The sequence below is a fragment of the Crotalus tigris genome, unplaced genomic scaffold (genome assembly GCF_016545835.1).
Source record: "Crotalus tigris isolate CLP2741 ecotype Arizona unplaced genomic scaffold, ASM1654583v1 scf7180000017694.5664430, whole genome shotgun sequence".
Taxonomy (NCBI): domain Eukaryota; kingdom Metazoa; phylum Chordata; class Lepidosauria; order Squamata; family Viperidae; genus Crotalus; species Crotalus tigris.
The window spans coordinates 2,849,845-2,875,699 of NW_024096572.1; the positions used below are offsets into that span (position 1 = coordinate 2,849,845).

Sequence of the window (25,855 nt, forward strand, 5' to 3'; positions counted from 1 at the left end):
TCACCATTTCTTCTTTTCAGTCCCCTAACAGTAGTTGTTTTTCTACAAAATCCTATTCACCAATAAGCACAATGATTTATGTTCATATATTGGTAAAATGATATTTGGAATTTTTACAGCACTTTTTAACTGCTTTGAATGTTTTACACAGATTCTTGGAAGTCCTTAAAGGTTAAGTTTTGGGATGACATAACTTTACTATTAGGTCAACTTCTGAGCATTGCATTTTAACAATTCAGGGAAACTGGAAAAAATTAAGAGAAGTTTCAGAGGTGCAGAGAATAATCTTTATGAAGAAAGTCAAAGGAGCTGGACCTTGAAGACAGAAAACTCAAGAAGGGTAGGAAAGCAAATTTAAATTAGCCGAAAGAATTTCACACAGAAGAAAGTCAAAAGCTGTTCTTTAATACTCCAAAGGGCAGGCCATTGAGGAATGGATTTCAAGTATGGAAAGGAAGACTCCAAATGAATTTTACAAGAGGGTTGAACTTGATTTCCCACCAAGCTAACTTGAAAACTAATTAAACAGCACAGAGAAATCCAGGAACTCCTGCAAAGTCACTTCTTAGAGAAAAGAGCAGCCTACAAAAATGACTCTCAACAACTGCAGTGTATCAGAAGCAAAACGTTAATATAAGGTTGAAAGTTAGGAATGCGTGTAATATATATATATTTGTTTGCTGTATGTTATTGAAGTGGGCCAGTCCATCCTTGTGGGGCAGGGAACGTAGTTTTTATTCATCCATCCATCCATCCCTCCCTCCCTCTCTCCTCTCTCTCTCTCTCTCTTTCTCTTTCTCTTTCTCTGTGCAATGAACAGATATGTTATTATATGACCCTGGAAGAACATTGTCCCACACTAATGGCATAAATGGCGTGTTTCAGTTCTAAGGGTATATGGTTTTATGAATACTCTCCCCATGATTGCAGATTTATGATGCAAATTTAGGTAAAATGGTAGTTTTGCCCCATTTTGTGACTTTTCTTGCCACATTTGTTAAGTTGTTAAGTTAGTTACACGGTTGTTAAGTGAATCTGGCTTCCCCATTGACTTTGCTTGTCAGAAGGTCTCAAAAGGTGATCACATGACCCCGGGACACTGCAAACGTCATAAATATGAGCCAGTTGTCAAGCATCCAAATGTAAATCACATGATCATAGGGATGCTGCAATGGTCATAAGTGTGAGAAATGGTCATAAGTCACTTTTTCAGTACCTTTGTAACTTTGAAAAGTCACTAAACGGATTATTGTAAGTAAGGACTACGTGTATAACTTAATCAAATAAGAGCTGGAAAAGCTTCTTGGATGAGAAGTGAAACATCTTCAAAGAAAAACAAGAAAATCCAGTTGCCTTGTGAAAAGCACCTTGGGTCAAAAAATAAGAGTTTTGTTGTAACAGAATAAATGCCCATCCAGTCTTGCATCTCTCAGTGGACTCCAGTGAGTGCCCATTAGAAACTTAAAGATATAGTTGTCTTTGCTACTATTCCTCCATTGGTATTCCTGACTGAATGCAGAAATTTCTTGTACTTACCGTGAATAAATTCTCATGGATACAACTCCTCTATGAAAAGTTCTATGAGCTGTAGATTTGTCTTTGTATTTTTTTTTTAAATCCAACCAATTAATTCCATCTTGAAGTATTCAGGTAAGAAAAGTATATAGGGAAGCAAAGCGAACAGTAAATTTTTTAAAAATCTAAAGCTTAAGGTAATGATTACTCGCCTATTTAAAAGCTTCTCCAGGATTCCTAGTTTTGTACCTCACTGCAATTTTAAGAATTTGTTCTTGATGGCTTCCTGCAGTCAGCAAGTTGTATTATAAAAAAATACATTATGAAATAAAAATGACAGTTCCATTAGTTCCAGGGCTGATATAAAATATGTTCTAACTTTATTTCAGGGGGAAAAAACCTTGAGAACTGAAGATATCCTTGATATAATTGAGAAGGAAGGAGACTCAATTGCTGTAATTCTTTTCAGTGGGGTGCAGTACTACACTGGACAGCTGTTTGACATACCAAGGATAACAAAAGCTGGTCAAGCCAAGGTATAGTTATTGCCATGTTCCTTAGATCAGTCTTCCCAGACCTGACAGTGTGTAGATGGGTTGAAAGTGCCAGTCCCATAATTTGAGTCAGCCAGGCCTGGGAGTTGAAGTTACAGAACTAGTACTTCTAGATTTGAATTTTCCTTTGCTATACTCGACTTATTTTTATGAGTAGGAATTGAAGAAAAATGTCAGTCGATAACAGTGATAGTAGAAACCAAATCATGTGTTGCTAATGTTGATTGGTCAGTCCTTCTCAAATTTTGACATATATATTGAAATTGATAATACTGATATTTCTGGAAAGCATTTTAAAATGCCAGTTCTCAGGCATTACAATCCAAGCCATAGCACTGAAGGTAAATTTAATTAAACAAAAAATTCTATAACGTTAAGCTGGAGAGTCAGACAATTACCATGAATAGGTTATACAACAAAGTCCCAGAGTTATACAGATCTAACCTGTACATTTTTGTTTGTTTAAAACTACTTACTTAATTGTGGACTAGATGTGCTTTCTACTGAGTGGCTTATTTAATGCCTAGACAATTTGTGCATTATATATTACATAATATTGGAATGCTGTTTACATTTGCGATGAAATTAAAATACATTTATTCTATCTAGAATAGAGACCATAATATAAACCGGACATGTCAAACTCGGATGTCACGTGACATCGCGCAATGTATCGGAGCTTTTTCGCCATTGCTGGCAATGGGGTGGGCGCGGCTCCGGTACAAAAGAATAGACTCTTTAGTTCTCTGGTTTATACAGTTTAAATTTAATTTCCTCCAAAGAAGTCTTTTTTTTTAAATTAATATGTATGGTTATTGTTCTTCCATACGCAAATTCCTTTCTGTAAGCTCTTTGATTTTTTAAGCTTTCTGTGAAACTTTTTGAAAACACATATTCCTTTTAGACTCATCTTTCAGGCTGACTGAATTTTGTAAATTTTTTTCAGCAGGGCATAAAGATGCTAGCAGTAACTGTTAATTTGAGGGGACCATATCACAACAAATCCTTTGGTGTTCTTGAGTACAGTATTTCACATGAAAACAGATCTGTTGCTTTTTAAAAATAGTGATATTGTACATACCAGAGCAGCCAGTACAGTTAGTCCTCAACTTACAACAGTTCATTTAGTGACCATTCAAGTGAACAAAGGGACTTAAAACTATTTTTCACTTACAACGGTTGCAGTAGCCCCGTGATCACATGATCAAAATTCAGATGCTTGGCAACTGACTCATATTTATGATGGTTGCAGTGTCCCGGAGTCACGTGACCCCTTTTTGCGACCTTCTGACAAGCAAAGTCAATTAGGAAGCCAGATTCACTTAACAATCAAGTTACTAGCTTAACAACTGCAATGCTTCACTTAACAACTGTGGCAAGAAAGGTCGTAAAATGGGATAAAATTCACTTAACAACTGTCTCACTAAGCAGCATAAATTTTGTGCTCAGTTGTGGTCATAAGTCGAGACTACCTGTATACATATTGATGGAAAACCTCTTCAGCATAATTTAAACCCCTGACATGGATTCATTTTAATGCTTTAGAAATGGTCTAGGCCTGCATTTTAACTGTCCCTGTAAGAAAAGACCCAGGATATGTTTCCTCAGCAAGTGATCCAGGAGGTTGCTTTTTCCTCAAGGTTTGGTCACATTTTGCTGCATTTTTCTTTACCCAGACTGCTATATGAATTTCTGGTGATGCTGACACCATTCGTATTCAGCTCAGCAGCTGAACAGGAAACAAACAGATTACTGACTATATCACCTCCATGAGGTAACTCATTTTCAGTGACCTGGCCTTGGGGAATTTACTAAAAAATATAGGCTCTCTGGACACATTTCAGGGATTTGTTTTAACCTCAGGGATCAGAAAGAACAATAGTCAATTAAGTTTTCTTATCAAGAGGTCAGCAGAATTTCAGAAGTTATTGGAAATACTTGTTTTATCTCTGTGTGTATGCTATAAAAAAAAACAACCAAACAACGAAGTGCAGAAAGGGAAGGGTGCATTCTAAGTACAATGACAAAACTATCGTTGCATTGACTAGGAAAATTTGCACATAGGCCAGGGATTGGCAACCTTGGCTCTTTTATGACTCGTGGACTTCAACTCCCAGAATTCCTGAGTCAACTATGTTGACTCAGGAATTCTGGGAGTTGAAGTCCACGAGTCATAAAAGAGTCAAGGTTGCCTACCCCTGACATAAGCAGTTGGTCCCTCTCATTAAAACACCACTTTAAAAATTATATTAAATTTATTCATAAAGCGTATCTTCCTTGGTCATTAAACCTTTGATTTTTCTCAAGGCACTGTAATGGTGGATTAATAACATGTTCCCTCCCATCTATGAGATATCAAGACGTTTTGGTAGCTTCTTTGGTTGTGTTGTGTGGTTGAGTCATTGATAGCAGACAAATCAGACAGAGTAGTCTGTCTGGTTTCTAGTATTTTTGGTTCTCCATAAAAATGTGGGAGGATGGGTCCACAGCTTTTCACATAGCATTGCTCTTCTTCCATAATTTGTTCTCTCTTGGCTATAATATTGAGGGTTTACCCATAAGATAGTGGCAGGTTTACATCTCTGGGAGATGAAAGAAAGCTATCTGTGCTCACACCATGGATGGAGCCTTTCAAAAAGATATTGTGTTTGCCTACTTCTTTTTCTGATTGCTTTCAGAAATTGCTTGTTAATTGCTTTTCAGCTTTTAAAACTTTTGGATCAACATGTTTTACAGCACTGGGTCAGTTTCTTTCAATCCTTAGTGACAGAGGTTTTAACTACAAGTTGAAGGACTTAAAATAATTTTGGAATAAACAGCAAAAGGTTGATTAGAGCTTTGATTCTCGTAAGTTGTAAATGAACGAAGGGTTAAGGTGGATTTGAAATAAGATTTTAATTATAAGGATCCGTCCCATGAGAAAATACTTTTGTTTTGAATTCTCTTTTTTAAAAAAATGTAAGATGAGACTTTGAAGGTTGGATATTAGAGAGAACCAGAAGGAACTAAGGTTGCAATTAAAAGAGAAGAACACTTAAATTTGACTTCCTGAAACACAATGGAGCAAAGTATTTTAATATTCAACATATTGAAGGATATTTTTGAACAATAGACATAGAAATTAATTTTAAGAGTCTCTGCCTCTATATGTAGGTTGTATCTAAGGAAGAGGGGCAACTTTTACTTGATAAGAAGACAGAGTTGAAAGTGAATTTCTATAAGAATAACATGGAAAAAAGATGCTATATTACTATGTATGCAAAAGAAACTGTTTGATTAAAATGAAAAAAAAAGATTTGCATATAACAAATCAAAAAGGGTGACCTGGGTAACTTTCCTAAATTGGCTTTACAAAAGAGACTTGTTAAAGCTTTGAAGAATTTTGTGAGAAGGTACAAAGCAAAAAATGAAAAGCAGTCAAGTTCTAGGACATTATTTGAATGAACTGAAGAGTAAGCTCATTAAAAAGAAAAAGGAGGAATATGAAGCCAATGTAAAACAATACAACCAACCAAGCCAGATAGGCCAATCAAAAACACAATCTACAACAATCTTGATCAAGACACTTTGGATAAAGCTAGATTAAAAAAGCCAGAAAATCCCACTCCTGCCTCTCAGTGCACTGATAACATTACTTAATTTGGAAATGAAACGTTTGTAAGAAAAACAAGCAGAGCAAACATAAAAATTCTCACACCATAATTCTGAGCTGTATGTACAGTATGCACCAATATTTTAAAAAGCTTTAACAATTTCATACTTTGTAACACAATATTAGCTAATATATGGGTTCTAACATATTTGAAGGGCTGAGAGCCACACCTTAGCCTTCTGATTTTCTGCAAATTGCTTCCATGACAGTCTCATATTTTTCTGAATGATTTTTCCCAAGTTCTTTGGAGACTTATTATTGTGGAACCATTGATATCAGAATGACTTCACCTATATTAAATTGCATAATTAGATCTTAGTATTATCTTCTTTTATGTTTGAGGAGCTGTTCAATGCTTAGAGCAGTGGTTCTCAACCTATGGGTCGGGACCCCATTTGGGGTCGAACGACCATTTCACGGGGGTCGCCAAACAACGCAGTCTGCCATTTTTTCCCCTTTTCCTTAGTTGTGCTACTCCCTTTTATTCTATTGGCTTTTGAAAGCCAATAGAATAGACTCTCTTGAATAGAGTCTAATTCTATTGGCTTTCAAAAGCCAATAGGAATTGTCCAGGCTGTTTCTGCCCTGCTGAGCTCGCCAAAAGTCCCATTCTGCAAATGGTGCTGCACCAGTTGAGTAGTCCTCGACTTACAACCAGTTGAGTAGTCCTCGACTTATGACCGGTTGGGGGGGTCGCGGAATTAAAAAGGTTGAGAACCACTGGCTTAGAGTTTTAGTTATTATACAGTAAATCCAATAAGTAAACAATAAATGATATCATAGGAAGAGTTAAGTTGAAGTGTTAGGAAGGATTTTTTTTTTCATATTTTTGGGTGATTAAATAGTGGAAAAGGCTGTGCGAGGTTTCTGAAAGACATATCACTTCTATATTTTTAAAATCCCTATCTAAAATGAAAAAAAATGTGAAATCCAGAAGTGCCAAGGGAGATCAAGGCCAGATGTTGTGACATAAGCTCTGTCCATTTTGTTCATGTGCTGGGACAATGCATGTATGTATGAAAAGAATGGAGGTTATGGTGCATTTTGTTGCAATCTCAGGATCCTTCTGATATCTCTACACAAATCATGCTGTATATGCAGTGCTCAAATGCTGAATTTCAAAAGAATAATTCTGATAGCTTTCTGGTGATTGAGATAAGATGGGAATGGAAACAGTTTATTTCTGACAGAAATTCTACTTCCCATACCCACTTCTAATTTCTCCAAAAACGGCATTGGAAATTGGCCATTTTGTTGCTTTGTTGGCATTCAATACAGTACAATACAAAAATATGTACTGCATATGCATTATAGGCGTGGCTGCTGCCAAATTCAAAAACTATGTTGCTTTGTTTTACTTATGGTGTTTTGCAGACAGATTGCCAGGTGAAAGAAGGGTGCATTCTTAATGTGATATTTCTTTTAGAATAGAATAATAGAATTGGAAGGGACCTTGGAGGTCTTCTAGTTCAAGCAGGAGACTCTAGACTCCAGTGGTGGCGAACCTATGGCATGCGTGCCAGAGGCGGCACTTGGAGCCCTCTCTGTGGGCGCGCACGCCATTGCCCCAGCCCTAGCCCTGTGGTCCCCTCCTCTCCAGAAGCCCCCCTGGAGGAGAGTCGCCCCCTGGCGTGGCCTGCATGGAGCAACGCAGCCAAGGACATAGCTGGGCAGCAGGGACAAGATTCCGGCCTCGCGCTCCATAGCGTGCAGATGATGCTGCGGGGTGTGGGTGGAGGGTGTGGCTGCCATGGCGCTGCAGGGCTGCCTGGGTGATCTGCTACGGCGAGCCATTGAGGCAGTGCATAGCCCTGTGGGTGGGCAGAGCAGGGGGCGAGTGGGGGCGGAACAGGCAGGACAGGAGGCGGGGCGGGGGACAGGTTTTGAGCACTTGGTCTCTAAAACGTTCGACATCACTGCTCTATACCATTTCAGATACATGGTTGTACAGTCTCTTTTTTAAAAAAGAGTAGAAAAATATGTTTTTTATTGTTTAAATTAGTATGAGCTGCATTGAAATAGGTCCTTTTTGTTGGTTCATTTTTGGGCTCAGTTCCATGGACACTTTTAAAAACTTTCACTCAAAAAGTCTATTTCATTATTTCTTTTTTTGTTGTTTGTTTGAATACCTTTCCAACAAAAGACATGAAAGAAATTAGGTTGAAATTTGAATAACAACAGTAAAAAAAGAATTTCTTCTGTAGGGAAATATATTAGAAGGTTACTTGCTCTTTCAGTGCAATGAATGGAAAATAGATGCAAAGCAAGAGGATGTGGAAGCTGCTTGGAACAGATGAAAATCTCATGTTCCATTGTGCAGTAGGAACATGTGGAGTTAATGATAATAGGAAATAAGAAACAAATAAAAGATTCTTGGACAAAACACCTATAAGATGCAAAATAGAGGGTGAGAGAGATGTTACATAATGTGTATAGCTGAAAAAGTGACAAAGAGTAAGTCAAGGAGAGCAAGGAAAATGGTTAAGACTAAAAGAGGCATAGAAAACTGAAAGTTATTTGGTGAAAACTAATATATATATATAAAGTGGATAAAGAGGTCTGATCAAGGAGCTTCCAGTTGAGTGAATAGAACTGAAAGTAAAAATGGTGAAATAATTTGGACTGGAAGGAATATCATACAGAGATTTATATGAGAATAATAGTGGCATATTGAAGCATGGAATTGAAATAAATAGTGTAAATGTTAGTGTAGAAGAAAAAAAAAAGCCTTGAAATTAAAAGATGCTCCTTGGGAGAAAAGCTATGGTAAACCCAGACAGCATATTAAAAAGCAGAGACATCAACTTGCCAACAAAAGCATATAGTCAAAGCTATGGTTTTCCCAGTGTATGGCTTTGAGAGTTGGACCATAAGGAAGGCTGAGTGCCGAAGAATTGATGCTTTTGAACTGTGGTTCCGGAGAAGACTCTTAAGAGTCCCTTGGACTGCAAGGAGATCAAATCAGTCAATCCCAAAGGAAATCAACCCTGACTGTTCTTTAGAAGGACAGATTCTGAAGATGAAGCTCAAACACTTTGGCCACCTAATGAGAAGGGAAGACTCACTGGAAAAGACCCTGATGTTGGGAAAGTTTGAAGGCAAAAGGAGAGGGGGATGGTACAGGATGAGATGGTTAGATAGTGTCATTGATGCAATGAACAAGGCAAACTCCAGGAAACAGTGGAGGATGGGGAGGGGCTGGCGTGCTGTGCTCCATGGGGTCACAAAGAGTCAGACATGACTTAGCAACTAAACAACAACAACAGCAAAAGAAGAAAACTAATAAAAAGGATATCATAAATGTAAAAATATTAAAAGCTAAGTTGTAGATAGGTAACTGGGGAATTATTAAATCATTTATTACAGCCAAAGTCAGAATTATTATTAAAATATGGAAGTGGTCTGTTATTTGAATGGTTGTGTGATTTGTTTTAAGGTGTTTGAAAGAAGATCAAACACCTTGACAGAAGAATATGATTATTGTTCTTCTGTGCAAAGGTAAACGTAGCAAGAGTGAATGCCAAGACTACAGAGGAATTAGTTGTTAACTTTGTTAAGGAGAATTCCAATGTGTTGATTTAGAGAAAATTTGTGATAAATGAAGATTAAATCTCAAAACAAATACATGAAGGAAGAATAAATGAGTGAAGAGTAGGGAAAAACCAAGAAAGTCTTGGGTTAATGATATCACTAAAAAAGAGAAGTGTGAACTTGTATGGACCTGTTGGAAGAAAGGATGGTTTGCAAGGATAGTAGCTCAGGGAGAGGTATAAATAGTGATGATGTCAGACTAGATTCAGCCTGTTTCATTTTTTGTTGATGTATTTCATGATTGTAATCTCTTTGGTTTATTATTTCTTATTTGTTTTCTGTGTTTTGCATAGTACCAGGGGATAGAATGATAGGCATGCTTGTATTTTCAATCAGAACACAACCAACTTGTAAATGTTCTAAGGCTGGCCTAGCCATGCTTGGAACACAGTGTTTTGTTTATTTTCCATTTGCCCTATGCATGTCCCTGTGCATTATATATTCTAGAGGCATCTAATATTATGAAAATCAACTGGCCAGCCTTGAAGAAATAAATATCTCTCATATATATTTCCAAATGAGAGTGGGAATATGCTGCAATTTTGTTTTGCATTAGCCCTTGTGCTGAATCTGGGAGTGGGGGAGGAGGAGGAGGTGGTGGTAGTCAACAAAGACATGTGATACAGAGGCTCCTCTTACACTGAGGAATTTAAGGAATATCATTGTCGCTCATTGAGAAATATTTTCTAATTAAGTTATTTTATTTTTATTTTTTCAAATCAATTTCTTGAGTTTCTTTCCAGTGTAGTGGTAACTACATGTAGACATCTTCACTGTGAAATATTAAATGAAGTAAATAAGCCTGAAAAATCATCTCAGATTATTTCTTTATTATATAACTCAGTCAACACTTTCTGGTCAGATCTCGTTCTCTAGGCATTACTATGCAGCTGGTTTAGTTTCAACCACATCCCATCAACCATCCAATTGTGTTGCTTTTGTTACAGGTTCTGTTTCCCTGTAAATCAGAGGTGCCAAACTGCCGGCCCGTGGGCCGGATGTGTCATGCCAAAACCACACCTACCCCATTGCTGGCAATGGAAAAAAAGTTGCAATACGTCGCAACACGTCACATGATGTTGCGAGTTTGACACCCCTGCTGTAAATTGTGTAGGATTGCTTAACAGGAAGGCATGCTAGTATAGCTTCAGAGCTTGTCTTTCTGATTTATCTCATCTTCTTATTCTTTATAATCATTTATCTTCCTGCCTGCCTGCCTGCCTGCCTGCCTTCCTCTTATTTCTCAATTTCATTGTAAATTGTAAATAGTTTATAGATGTAGAGATGAACAGTTGCTTTATTTATAGTTCAACCCTCAGCTACAAATATTCTGTTCTATCAGAACTACTTTATTATCCCAAATAGATTTATTATCATTGGATAGAATTTTTGGGTTATTCCTCTTTCCTGACAATATTTAACAAATAGCCCTGCTCAATTTAATCCTGACATGAACTATATTAAATTTCTTATAAATTTCTTTCCCTGGTGACTAGCAAATCTATTCCATATGAGCTATTGGTAAATATTATTGTTAATCCTGAGGTTTCCTCTATTGTTAAAAATCCTTGTGATACATTCTAAATACTTCCATTTTAACGCAAGGTCAATTTAATTAGTTAATTAATTCAGAGCGTCTCTTACTAGTTAATGTCTCAATTAATACCAAGGCAAATTTAAGGATAGAACCAAGAGAAATTCAAGTACCACTACTAAAGAACCCAAAACGGTACTGGAATTTCAGTAGCAAGGTTTGCAAAAACAAGGATGAGAATGGCAATATGAAGCATTTGGGACATTCAGCACTCAATGTTCCTTACCTTTAATATCCACAAAGCTCCCCCCCCCCCCCCACACACACACACACCAAAATAAAAAGGGGTTGAAAACCACTGGAATTCCTCTCTTGGAGAAACCGACAACCTGGAAAAAAAATGCCATTCTATTGATGGCAAAGAATCCTGGCTTAAAAAATCCATTAGCACACAGCAGTGTTTAATTTTCCTACTTGTATTTTTTAAAATCTATCATTCTCAGCTTTATTTTGAAACTTACACAGTCTGCAAGTTTGTCCTTTCACCCTGAAAGGACTTTGTATGCTGGCAGCCTCATTAGTGGCTTCATTAGAATTAGTGTGTTCACTTATAAATGCAATTATTTTCAGAGAGTGAAATACAGCCAAGTAGAGTTAATATATTGAAATACAGTTTTAATAATTTAGATGGAGAAAAAGACAGAAGCCAAAGTTTCCAAGTCTTTGTGTTCTTATTTGAGAAAAGATTTGAGAATTTATGCCCTTGCTGTTCATCCTCCCACCATACTTATAAAGGCTTTTAAAAAATATGTAAAATATTCTTCAGTGTGCAGTCCATACAAAAAAATGTACTATATTTTTCAGTACTTTATTTTTCTGTTACTGTTTTTCTATTTAAACATACTGCCATCAAGTGGCAATTTATATAAATAAACCATAGCTTGTGTCTTACATGGACTTCCAGTTTCAGAAGTGAAATGTATACAGAACTCATGGAAAAAAATATACTAAACTGAATTTTTAACACTTTATGACACATTTCTTAATTTATTTCCAATTTGGGGTGAACATGTTTTCACAATATGGAAATGCTAGAAATATTTCAAAATAAATGAAAAACACAGGTTGTTGGATCCATGAAAATTAGACAGACATAAAGATAGGTAGCCTTTTTCTTCCAACATGGACTCCCAGGTCCATAATATTAGGTTCAGAGAAGCTAAATGTTTTTGTCATTTGAAAAAAAAAAACAACACAGTTTTGGGACATTACCTCATCTGTTTCTAAGTTCAAGTCATCAAGGCTTATATGCCTGTTTTTAAATATTTAAGTTCTTAACAATTGTGTAAAAGTTGTCAAAGTATATTTTTAAAAAGTTCATTAAAAAAATGAAAAGAAACATGATGATATTTATTTGTCTAAAAGGGCTGCTTTGTTGGATTTGACCTGGCCCATGCTGTTGGAAATGTAGAATTACATTTACACGAGTGGGGAGTTGATTTCGCTTGCTGGTGTTCCTACAAGGTGAGCATATATTTATCATTCCAGAGAATTAGTAGTAATTAATTTCAGCTGCTCTTGCACAAACTCAGAGCCAACATGGAACAGTTGGTTAAATGTCAGAGAGGACAACCCCATTATTTATGTCACACAACTTTCGGTATATTTTACATGTAGGATTTATAATGAATAGTGCAGTTAGATAAAGTGATTATCAGTAAAAATAGATGCAAAAATAGAAATACGGCTCCAAAAATGAGAGTGAGAGAACTTTCTATAAATTAGTATGAAATAAAAATTCTACTGATGCATAGCAGCACTTGAAGGATCCATTTTAAATGTTCTTTCTCAATGTATGAAATGGCTAGAAATTTAAAAGATGGTCCCTTTATGGATCATTGCTTTGTCATGGCAAAGGGGCTTGTACAGCTCAAAGAAGCTATGAGCAATGCCATGCACCCATGATGGGCAGTTCATAGTGGAGAACTCTGATAAAACCTGGTTTACTGGAGAAGGAAATGGCAACCCTCTCCAGTATCCTTGCCAAGAAAAACCCATGGATAGTAGGGTTAGGCTAAAAGACTAAAATATATGACACTGGAAGATGAGACCCTGAGGTTGAAAGATGTCCAATATGCTGCTGGGAAAGAGTGGAGGGCAATTACAAGTAGCTTCAGAGGATGAGATGTTTAGATAAGGTAATCAGCGCAGTGAGCATGGGTTTGGGTGGATTCCAGGAAACGGTGGAAGACAGGAGGGCCTGGCGTGTTGTGGTCTATGGGGCGGTGAGGAGTCAGACACAGTGACTGAACAGCAACAACCTATTCCCCGTTCATAGTTATTTAGATCACATTTACATCACAGTATAACAATACTCTCCAAAAAGGGGGGGAGCTTGTTTTGCTTTCTCTGCATGATAAAATCAAGAAATATTTAAATGAGGAATTCCATCTTACAGTACCTGAATTCTGGAGCTGGGGGTCTAGCTGGTGCTTACATTCATGAGAAACATTCCAAGTCTATGAAACCGGCGTAAGTATACTCCTTGACAATATGCTGTAATAATCTTTGCTGAATTCATGTGATATCTACTTACAAAAAAGTTGATAAATGTAAGCCACACATTTCCATGGGTTATGATTGGTCCTATGAAGGAGGCATATTTTTCCTGCCTTTTGGGTGAAAAATGGAAGAATTTCTTTAAAAACTGCATTTTTAAAGTGGTAAAAGAATTTGTTTCATGAAGTGCCAAGGTCTGTCTCTCTGTCTCTCTCCCTCTCTTTCTCTTACTCTTTCTCACAAAGCATATCTTCCACACGTTCGCAGTCGTAAAAGACTGTACGACAGTCTTTTGAAAACAAGCATTTTGTGAAGTAGTCATGCAATCGCAAAACATTACGCAATCGCAATATTGTTCTAAGGAATTGCACAGAGAAGAAAGATATGAGTGAAGATCTAGGCTTCCTACTCTGCAATATCATTCTAAGGGAGTGTAAAACTTTCTGGAATGATTCTGTGACCGTACAATATTATGTAATGCTCAAGCATTCGGATAAACTCAGATTACTTTTCAGTTGCAGGAAGATCATACCGTTTTGAACATGGGTGAACATGTTGCTCTCTGAACAGAGACACTGATGATGTTACCTAGTTAGGGTAATGAAATGTCTTCAAGAAAACAAGCTCAGAGAGCAACAAGGACCCCTCATTTCAGGCCTGAGCTACAAATATTCTCCTTCATTGGTACGTGGGAACCATTTTAATATAGAGAGTCAGAGACAGCCTAATTTTTATAAGCTTAGTAGAAGTTCAGCTATTCTCTGCTGCACATCTTCAGGCTAGGATGGCAATTGGGATCACAGTGATTGCTGTTGCTGATAGTATTTTAAAGCACAGTATCACATGACCACATTGCTTAACAACAGCAATCCCGGCAGTCAGATTGCCTTTGTAACCCCAAGATGTGTGGGTCATTAAGTGGAAAGCAGTGAGAGTTTCAGGTAAGGAGTGCGGTGTTGCCCCAGGAGCATGGGGGAAGCCTAATGAAAGCAGCATGTGAGTTGGGAGAGAGGTTACTGCCGTGCAGCGCAAGCGCAGGAAAACCAAGGAGGCAAGAGCATAGGTGTGCACAAGCACAGGAAGGCCAAGGGAAGGAAGAGTCGGTCCAAGCATGGGGAGGCCGAGGAAAAGATGGTATGGATGCTTGTGGCTTCAGGGAGGCTGAAGAAAGAGGGCATGGATCCATGTGAGTGTAAGGAAGCCTGTAAAGGAGGGTACGTTGCAGTGCTCAGGAAGACCTGGGGTGGGGGGAAGACTTAACTGGAATGATTCCTTCCCTGCCCGCTTCCCAGTTGACTTTTTCTGGGAAGTGAGCAGGGAAAGTTGCAAACTGTAACTACAGGACACTGCAACCATTGTTAAGTTCGATCTGGTTGCCAAGTGCCTGAATTGTGATCACATGGGTGATCACTCGTTCCTAGCACCATCAGCTTTGAACAGGCACTGAACAAGTGGCCATTAAGTGAGGACTGCCTGTGTACAGTACATTGCTAATCAGAGTGTTGTGTTTTTACTTACCATGAAAAATCAGCTTGTTATTCATCTGGCTTGAATCAAAGTGCAGTAGATGCCAATAGTTGTAGAAATACTTGATCAGGAAGACCACTTTCTCTATTCTGTATAGACTTTGTGGAGTGGGGGGAGGTTCACCAAACAGGAGTTAATATAGCCTCCCATTTTTCCTTAAATACTCTTTGTTTTAATGGGACCTGATTTGTTAAGATTACAGCTGTGATAACAACCGCAATGTAACAATAATTTTAGCTTTTTCCCCATCACGCTGGTGTTCCTGGAAGTGAAGCTCAGAAGCCCCACTTTCCCAAATGTGTAGGATAGAACTGTGGTATATTGTTCATGTTTAAAATTGTAGGGGTGAAATGGATATGGGAAGAAAAGACTTTGGGCAAAGCCACGGAAATTCTTTGTTTCGTAGAACACAAGAGAGAAAGACGGTCTGCTGCCTTGAGGTTGTTGTGATCTTGTCTGATGGCACTTAAAAAGCCACACACCTGACATGGTAAATGTGCACACAACCAGGAAATTATAGCTATAGTAAAATATGTGCTAGCATTTCTTGCTTCTCTCAAAGCCTTGTTCCAGGATAACATATCCCATTTTTTTTCTTCACTCCTAGGTAAACATTAGAATGACAAAAAGGGTTAGAGTGTTGCAGTATGTGTCCTTTTCCTCAGTTTATTAACCAAGATATGCTCATACCTGTTATGTAATCCCCTGATATCAAGAAAAAACAGGAGACAATTCCTTTTGCACCCCAACTTGTGATGTAGGATTATAGTATTCACATTCTAAACATTCATGACATGAATCATAATGAAACATAATTAATAGGATAACCTCTGAAATTTGCACATACCCTCTCCCTGTGAAATTTATTATTTTGCATAATAATTCTTCTTACAGCTTTAATGTGAGAGCAGCTATTCAGTTCTATGGTTATGATACTTACAATATTCCATGGAGAATATGTTGTAAGGGGTAGCCCTTCTGATTGTACAATCCCAAGAGAATTGGGCAGAAGCAGTAAAAGTTTGTCGCTATATATAGGAAACTAGCTTTCAGCTAGAGAAACAAGGATTTATTTTCCTCATGTTTTCTAAAAGTACAGTAATGCCATTCACGGGATTGTAGATACAGCATGTGCAATCTTTAAGAAACAAAACTAGGTCATCGATACAGAAAACAAAATATAATGAAATACAAAGGGCTGAATCCAGATTTAATGCTCGGTAGAGTGCTGAGGATGGTAGAGAAAGAATTGTGAGGGTCTTTTTGCAGATTCCCACTTCCTTATGCTGTTTAATAGCAAATTGAAGGAATGCTTTAGAATCGTGAGGGAGATAATCCTCTACTGCATTAGCAAAAATGACCAATGCTCTGCTCTTTCAGTGTAAGGACTTTTCGGTTTTGATTCTAGGTTTACAAAGGGGAATAACCTTTAATTCATTCATATGTCAAAATTCAACCAATAAAGTACAATTATTCACATACAGAACAACATTAACGGTGCCATCAATGTTATATAGCCTGCATTCTCAATATATCAGAGAGAATTACAGCACAAAAGTCAACTCTAGGGAAAAAAATGAAGTTAAAATGGTTTATACTTGCAGTCTTCCAAATTAGCCTATTTAATGTTTATTTATAGATAAAAGATTGGTCTTCAGATTTGGCATATTAGTTCCTAATGTTCAAGATTCTTATTATCTGTTTCTTTTTATTTTCCACCAATATCACTGGTCACTGGTAAGGCATTGAGACAAAATTGAATTTGTCTATGTCATAGTATTCCATTTTGTAGCTGATTTAAATGCAGAACATTTTGCTTTATATTGTATAATCAAATAGAGTAGAATTTAACTGCTGTAGAAGCTGCTGGTGATATGCTGCTTCTGGAAAGTCTTTAATCCTCATTTGAATCAAGGATGACACCCAGTGGCCAGACAGCTTCATTCCAATGTATAAATGAAAAACATAATTTCATTTCTTTTTCTTGTAGTGATCTCTTCAAGAAATAATTAAATACCTCTCCTCGTGAACTCTCTATTGTCATTTAAATTGTTTAATCACTTTTTTCACATTGTGGCCTTCATGAGGGTAACATTTCCCATTGCCCACAGAGATTTTTTTTTGAATATCTCTCTTTCATGTTATTGATATTTCAGAAAAGTAATTCATCTTAAATTTATTAAATTACAACATGTGCAATCAGTGTAGCCATATGAATCCCTATTCTTCTCACTAATAAAGGGCACTAAAACTTATGAAGTTTTATCAAGATAAATTAGGATCCATTCTCATTCCCTAATATATCATCTGTCCTGCTTTTGAAAATTGTTAACACTAGTTTCACATTATTCTAAAGGTAAAATCATAAATAGCAATAGCACTTAGACTTATATACTGCCCTCTCTAAGCAGTTTACAACATCAGCATATTGCCCCCAATAATCTAGATCCTCATTTTACTGACCTTGGAAGGATAGAAGACTGTAAATATTCTGAATATTAATATATTTAAAACCTTGAATTTGTTTTACAACTCTATGGCTCACTTCTGAGATAATGGGGGATACTTATGTTAGAGTCTTCACAGGAATGTGAATTTCAGTTGGTAGGTGTAAATACGAGGGCAATTCAGAAATAAACCTCTGTTTGGATATCAGTGACAGACACTCATATATATACCGAACTTTATTATACACATTAGAAAACTACAACATTACATTACTTTTCAACATAATCGCTATTCAAATTGAGGCACTTGTCATAATGTCTTACAAGGTTTGAAATTCCTTAGTAGTAGTCACTTGGCGCCAAATCTAGGCTATGCGGGGGGGGGGGGTGTGTGTGATCAAAAACATCCTAACAGAACTGCTTCAAAAGTTCTTGGGTGCATCTAGCAGTGTGTGGGCGAGCATTATTGTGAACCAACACCACACTGGAAGTCAGCATGCCCCGACGCTTGTTATGGATGGCTTGTCTGAGTTTTCGTAACCTTTCACAGTAGATTTCTGAATTGATGGTTGAACCATGCTCCATGAACTTCACTAGCAGTATTCCTTTGCCATCTTCACATTTGGCTGGATTTTCTATGGCACCACTTCCGATGTGGCATTGATTCACAGTATGCTCACCCACACACTGCTAGATGCACCCAAGAACTTTTGAAGCAGTTCCGTTGGGGTGTTTTGGTCACACACACATACACACACACACACACACACACACACACACACACACACACCAATAGCCCAGATTTGGTGCCAAGTGACTACTGAGGAATTTCAAACCTTGTAAGACATTATGACAAGTGCCTCAATTTGAATAGCGATTACAGTATGTTGACATGTAATGTAGGGTTGTAGTTTTCTAATGTGTATAATAAAAGTTCGGTATTTGCGAGTATCTGTCATGGATAACCAAATGGAGATTTATTTCTGAATTGCCCTTGTATTTACACCTACCAACTGAAATTCACACTCCTATGAAGACTCTAACACAGTATCCCCCATTATCTCAGAAGTGATCCATAAAGTTGTAAAACAAATTCAAGGTTCACCATCAAGAAATTTCTCCTTATTTCCAGGTTGAATTTCTCCTTGATCAGTTTCCATCCATTATTCCTTGTCTGACCTTCAGATGATTTGGAAAATAGGTTGACCCCCTCCTCTCTGTGACAGTCCCTCAAATATTGGAACACTGCTATTCTGTCTTCCCTGGTCCTTCTCTTCACTAGGCTAGCCATGCCCAGTTCCTGTAATTGTTCTTCATATGTTTTAGCCACCAGTCCCTTAATCATTTTTCTGCACTTTTTCTAGAGTATCAACATCTTTTTTATAGTGTGGAGACCAAAACTGATTTCAGTATTCTAGGTGTAGAATACTCATTTGAGTATTACTAAGGCTTTATAGAGTTGTATTAGTATCTCATGTGATCTTGATTGAATCCCTATGTTAATGCAATTTAGGATTGCATTGGATTTTTGGGCTGCCTTTGCCCACTGTTGGATCATATTTAATTGATTGTCCACTAAGACTCCAATATCCCCCTCACAGTTGCTGCTATTAAGCCTGGTTTCACCAATCTATATGTATACTATTGATTTTTCTTGCCTAAGTGTAAGACTTTACTTTTCTCTATGTTGAATTTAATTTTGTTAGATAGTGCCCAGTGTTCAAGGCTGTCAAGATCCCTCTGGATCTTGAGCCTATCATCTAGGGCAGGGGTAGGGAACCTTGGCTCCTTTTTGCTGACTCGGGAATTCTGGGAGTTGAAGTCCACAACTCATAAAAGAGTCATGGTTCCCTACCCCTGATCTAGGGTGTTGGCTATTCCTGCCAGCTTAGTGTCATCTGCAAATTTGATAAGTTCCCTTTTTATTCCCTCATCTAGATCATTTATGAAGATGTTGAAGAGTACTGGGCCTAGGACAGAACCTTGTGGCACCCCACTGCTTACTTCATGTAGATGTAGTACCATTAAGGGTTACTCTTTGAGTGCGGTTTGACAGCCAGTTAAAAATGGTGATGGTGTCTATCCCACTTTTTTAAAGCTTTCTAAGAAGTAGGTTGTAGTCTACTTTATTGAATGCTTTGCTGAATTCCACGTATACCACGTCCACAGCATTCTGCAGGTCCACCAATTTAGTCACCTGATCAGAGAATGAAATAAAATGGGTTTGGCATGGTCTGTTTTTAACAAACTTGTGCTGCTTCTAGTTACAACTTTGTTTGTTTGATGTTAGGCTGATTGGTCTGTAGTTTCCTGAGTCTGTTTTTTTTTTTCTTCCTTTTTTGAAGATGGGAATCACATCAGCTTTTTTCCAATCCTTGTCTTTGTGTTTATCAGAGAGATCTTTGTGCAGCCATGATGGTTTCTTGTTAGATTTCTTGATTTTCTTTTTCAATGGTATTGTGTTGGATTGGGCTTTTATAATCATACTTTTCAAAGTTTCCCAAACTGTTTGAGTTGTTTTCCCTTTTAGGATTTTCATCCAATGAACCTTTCCCAAGTTCTCTAGGAGTTTGTTAAAATCTGCTCTTTTAAAATCTAAGACTCTGATACCACTATGTTCTATTGCTTGTGTTTGAATTATATTGAATTCCAGCATGACATGGCCACACTCGCCCGAGGTTCCTGCTGTTTTAACTCCCTCTATTACTTCTTCTCTGTGAGAATTAAGTCCAGTATGGCTGTCCCTCTAGTTCCGTAAACTATCTTTTGGTCAACCTTGTTCATTTATCTCATGAATATTTTTATATTCTCTTGGTATTCACCATTTGATGATCAGGAGAAATAGCTAATCATTTACCGGTTCAGGGAGAAACGTCCAGATAAATTGAGGTAGGATTTTTTTTTTTTTAAACACTCGCTTCTCTTTCCCAAGCTCAAAGAAAACCGGCATCTTGCTACAAATCCCTGTCTCTCAAGAGTCAAAAGTACCTGGAACAATGATAATGATTGCTTGCACATGGTAAAATGATAAAGACTGCTTATGCATGATGCCATTACATGTAGTAAATAATAATAAAGTTGGAAGGGATCTTGGAGGTCATCGAGTCCAATCCCCTGCTCAGGCAGGAAACCCTACACCATTTCGGACAAATAGCTGTCCAGTCTCTTCTTAAAAACTTCCAGTGTTGGAGCATTTACCGCTTCTGGAGGCAGGTTGTTCCACTGGTTAATTGTTCTAACTGTCAGGAAGTTTCTCCTTAGTTCTACGTTGCTTCTCTCCTTGATTAGTTTCCATCCGTTGCTTCTTGTCCTGCCTTCAGGCGCCTTGGAGAATAGCTTGACTCCCTCTTCTTTGTGGCAGCCCCTGAGATACTGGAACACTGCTATCATATCCCCCCCGTCCTTCTCTTCGTTAAACTAGACATACCCAATTCTAGCAACCGTTCCTTATATGTTTTAGCCTCCAGTCCCCTAATCATCTTTGTTGCTCTTCTCTGCACTCTTTCTAGAGTCTCAACATCTTTTTTACATCGTGGTGACCAAAACTGAATGCAGTATTCCAAGTGTGGCCTCACCAAGGCATTGTAAAGAGGTATTAACACTTCACGTGATCTTGATTCTATCTCTCCTGCTATCTAGAACAGTGGTTCTTAACCTGGGCGATATTGCCCCCCAGGGGGCGATTTCATTTTTCAGGGGGGGCAATGGAACGAAAAGGGGCGACGTGGGGGCGAAGGAACGAAAAGGGGGCAATATGGGGGCAATGGAGTGAGACGTTTTGGGGACACTTTTGAGACTTTTTCATACAGTGAATCGCTGTATATCTGATGGAGGGGGGAGTACTTCTTTCGAAACATCGCATGCTGAGTGGCTCTGTAAAACATTTTGTATTGTACTTTTTTAGCGTGCACTCCAGTTTGATATTATATTTTCTTTGTGTCTTTTTAATCCTTTTTACAGTGTGTGTGACTATATATACTTTCCTCAAATCTTAATTGAGTGTCAGAGTTTTTGTCTTGAAATTCTTAGTTCCTGCATTGCGGTTTGTTCTTATGCCATTTTTATATTTTTTTTGCATCTTAAATTTCACTTGTAATTCAATCATTAAATGTTACTGTTTTTCTTTTTGGGCATTTCACTTTCTTGCAGTTGAATTTTGTTTTCAGTGGTCATTACATTTAAGTGTCTTGAATAAACAAGATAATAATGAAATACATGTATCACGAAATTTGGGAATAAAGTGACGGGTGACACCAAAATTTTTTCACACAGTTTTGATATGGGAAAAAGACTGGAAATAAATTATTTGCATCGATATGTCCTGATGACAGTTTTAAAGAAAACAAAACAAGTGTTTGCATAAACTGAAGAATTATTTCCTATGTTGTGATTGAGAGGTTATGTTGGGGGAGGGGGGCGATGACAACCTCCTCATTGGCTCAAGGGGGCGATTTGTTCAAAAAGGTTAAGAACCACTGATCTAGAACATGTTGTTATGTATAGTGGCTACTTATCAGGATGTATCAAAGCTAACAATGGGTCCTTGGGAAAGACTGAGTAGGTGGATAAAAATGCCAAATCCAGTCTAAACATCTGCTTGACTGTATGAATAGCCATGATGATATTTTATTAAAATTATGCGGTCTGACTCCTGATGATTTACAATTGTTAAAATATTTTAAAAACAAAGGACAACAGTGGCAGAGAGGAAAGGAAGTATGGGGTATCAATCATCTTCTCCAAAGGTCTGGATAAAGAGACAAGTTTTTAAGACCCTTTGAAATCCCAGTAGTGTGAGAACTGTTCAAATTTTGGAGGAAACCTCATTCCAGAAGGCAGATTTTTACTATAGGAAGGTATGTTTTCCAGAATCCCAAGATTAGTTTTAAAGGATGAAAAAGTGATCAATGTATGTAAAGTCACCAAAAGATTAACCAAACCTTTTTGGTAGAACGTCTATGGCTGACTCCAAGGTTTTAGCAGTTAGAACTGAAGAAGCTTCTTGGAGGAGAAGCAAAATGTTTTCAAAGGGGGAAAAAAAAACCCAAGCAAGTCCAATTGCCTTTTGGAAACGTATCCTTGGGGCTGTTTTGATAGAGGATTAAAACAAAACAACACTCATCCTAGAATTTAACATGAAATGTTTTATTATAGAAACTGAGCTCTAACTTATCAAGAAGGGACACAGATGAGAAAACATTTATATAATGTGAAGGGTGACTCTAAATAAGAGGCCTGTGCAAATCAGTCCTGATTTGATTTGAGTTTCAACACCAACCTGATTTAATTCAAGCTGCTTTATTCCGGTTTTTAAAACATGTCCACAGGCTAATAATGTGAAAGCATTCAAAGGCCAGCAGCTGCTTCATTTTTGGCAGAATGGGATGAAAACAACAGAGATAGTTGTTTTAGAGGACTTTAGCCCTGCTAAGTGTCATCTGATTAATTCTCACTGCAGTACATTTTTTCAAGCGGATACGAGGGGAAAAAAACTGCGTAGATGTGCTAAACCAGTTGTATTCCAAGCTCAAAATAAACATTTCTCAAGAGTTTTAAAAGTAAGTCCTAAGTTATCTACTTGCCCTTCTGGGAAACAGGTTTGGCATGGCATTGAAATGTAATCGTTCATTTGTGTCCTTGGGGACACAGAGCTTTGTTGCCTTGGTCACTTGATACAGGTGGGTGCCAAGAGCACTGTCAAAGCTATTTGGCAAAGGTGGTCCTTCCCAAGGAAGATCACCCCTGTCTCCCTAGTAGAGCACATTGATAAACCGTGGCTCCCTCTGACCGGACTTGGAGAAGTACCCTTGACCTTTCTCTTGAGGAATAGTGTGGCTCTGCTCAGCTGAGAGGCACTTGTGTCACACTAGGACAGGGGTAGGCAACCTTGGCTTTTTTATGACTCGTGGACTTCAACTCCCAGAATTCCTGAGCCAGCCATGCTGGGAGTTGAAGTCCATGAGTTATAAAAGAGCCAAGGCTGCCTACCCCTGCACTCGGAGGATTGGCAAGCTTGAGTTTTCTCTGGAAAGGAGCTATTTGTAACCAATTTTGATAGAATATCAATCTTGGCAGGGCATATTAGACAAGCTCTTATGGACATGGACACGGAGGGTGGTGGCTTGCTAGCTGTTGACCGTGTTAGGAGAAACAGCCTGATACAGTGGGATGCAGGGTCACAAAGATAAGCTGACCGGAGAAAGAGGGCAGCTTAGAGAAAGTGGAATTTGTAACTTCACCATCCAACTATCGTTAAGCCTCACACAAATTTGCCCATATGTCAAGAGGCTTCCATTTTCAGAGATCAAAAGTAAAAGACTGCATATTGTATCAATCAGCCTTGTATCCGTACTTTGGGTGCTGATAGTTGAACTCCCGTAAAGGTAGTCCTCGGCTTATGACCACAATCGATCCCAAAATTTCTGTTGCTAAGCAAGACTGTTGTTAAGTGTGTTTTGCCCCATTTTATGACCTTTCTTGCCATCAAAGTTGTTAAGTGAATCACTGCAGTTGTTAAGTTAACAATGCGGTTAGGTGACTCTGCCTTTCCCGTTGACATTTCTTGTCAGAGGGTCACAAAAGATGGATCACATGACCTTGGAACACTGCAACCGTCATAAATATGAGTTAGTTGCCAAGCGCCTGAGTTCTGATCCCATGACCATGGGGATGCTGCAGCAGTTGTTATAAGTGTGAAGAACAGTCATAAGTCACATTTTGCACTGCCGCTGTAACTGCTGTAAACAATCACTAAATGAACTGTCGTAAGTCAAGGACTACCTGTGTATTGTGAGGGAATGGAGGGAGCACATTCCAGGCTAGCAAAAGGCAGGGCAGCTTGGTGTGGGAGTAAAAGGGTGACCGTGTCTCTTTCCCAGTAGTTCTGAGACTATATGTTTTATAGTGCAAGTAGTCTGTTTTAATTTGGCAAGATTTCCGACTGTAGGCAAGGAACAATAAAGGAAACTGCTTAGAAGAATCTCAACCTGTCTTTCTAGGTTTCTGGAGCTTGACACATTGTGTGGACAGGACCCACCCATTCCATTAGAACAGTGGTTCTCAACCTTTTTAATGCCATGACCCCCCCCAACCGGTCGTAAGTCGAGGACTAAACCGGTCGTAAGTCAAGGACTAAACTGGTCATAAGTCGAGGACTACCCAACCGGTTGTAAGTCGAGGACTTTCCCTGCCCGGAGCACCGCGCATGCGTGGTGTCACTCCCTGTGCCAGCCAAGGCGTAGCTGGCAAGCGGCAGAGATGGAGCAGGCCGACCACCGGCTGGGCCACCAGCTGGCCCAGCCCAAGGGAGGTAAGGCACCCGCCGGAAAAGGGGAAAAAAATGGCGGATAGCCTTGCTTGGCAACCCCCGTGAAATGGTTGATCGACCCCAAATGGGGTCGCGACTCATAGGTTGAGAACCACTGCATTAGAATAAAAGAGAGAGCAAGCTGACCACCCTGAAGGAGTTAATGTGGGAAAGTGAACGAAGCCCAAAGCAGTGTTAGCCCTGACATCCCAGAAGAGCTCTGTTAAGCAGGGAATTTAATGAGCTGATAAAGCTCCAGTAGTTTTACAAGTTGCTGATTACCTTTCGAGACCCTGGTGTCTTCATTATTAGTTGGGCTTGCTGTCTTTTTGATCGCTTCTCATCAGTTAAGTGCACACAATGTAAAGGGGGGAAAAGCATAAATGCCTCCGTTGCTTTGAACGTTTGAAAACTGGATAGTACCTGATCACAGATAAAACAATAAGTATATTTATAAAAGACTGGGAACCTCATGTGGACTCTTTGCTGAAAATGGAAAAAAATGAATTGGTGATTTATGGAGTTGCTGATGGAAAAGGGTTGAATATGGGAAGAAGGGAACCATGTAATGTAATCTTAAAAAGGAAGGAGAGATAATAAATTTGTAACTGATATAAAGAAGATCAGAAGTCATTTCTTTATATTTCTCCTCTTGTTCTCCTGTACTTTTTTGTTTTCTATTATTTTTTCTTAACATATTTTCACCTAAAATTTCTAATAAAAATTGTTCTTATAGGATTCTTATTGATTTTTTTAAAAAAAGATAATGACTGATACAAAGTAGCATAAAGAAAAAGAAGAAAAAGCAAAAAGTGCCAGAAAAGAAAAAACACTGAAGAAAAATTGGAAAGAAAGAAAAAAAAGAAAGTGACTTCCGATATTCTTCACAAATTTATGACTACAATTATATTTTAACTTCCTTCGCTATAGTTACCTCATAATACTCTTTGTCCCATAATGTATTCTGTCTAATCATCAAACCCATAAATTACAAGTTCATTTTTTTCATGTTATGCAAAAAGACCATTAGAGGTTTCTAGTCACCAATAAGTGTAGAAAATTTCTCTAATCAAAGAAGTGAATTATCCATCTCAACAAGATCTATCAGTTTCACCAATCATTCCCTCATAGGGGATAGTTTGAATCTTTCCATCTCTGTGCATGTAATAA

General features: G+C 38.1%; 1 protein-coding gene across 3 annotated transcripts in view; it reads left to right on the forward strand.

Annotated features, from left to right (window-relative positions):
* The window catches only part of KYNU (kynureninase), a 119,093-nt gene that overhangs the window by 70,593 nt on the left and 22,645 nt on the right, over positions 1-25,855 (forward strand). For all 3 annotated transcript variants that reach the window (XM_039338231.1, XM_039338228.1, XM_039338229.1), the window contains 3 exons: positions 1,905-2,051; positions 12,272-12,370; positions 13,305-13,378. In XM_039338231.1, coding sequence (XP_039194165.1) covers positions 1,905-2,051; positions 12,272-12,370; positions 13,305-13,378 — 320 coding nt within the window. The remainder of the gene's footprint in view (positions 1-1,904; positions 2,052-12,271; positions 12,371-13,304; positions 13,379-25,855) is intronic.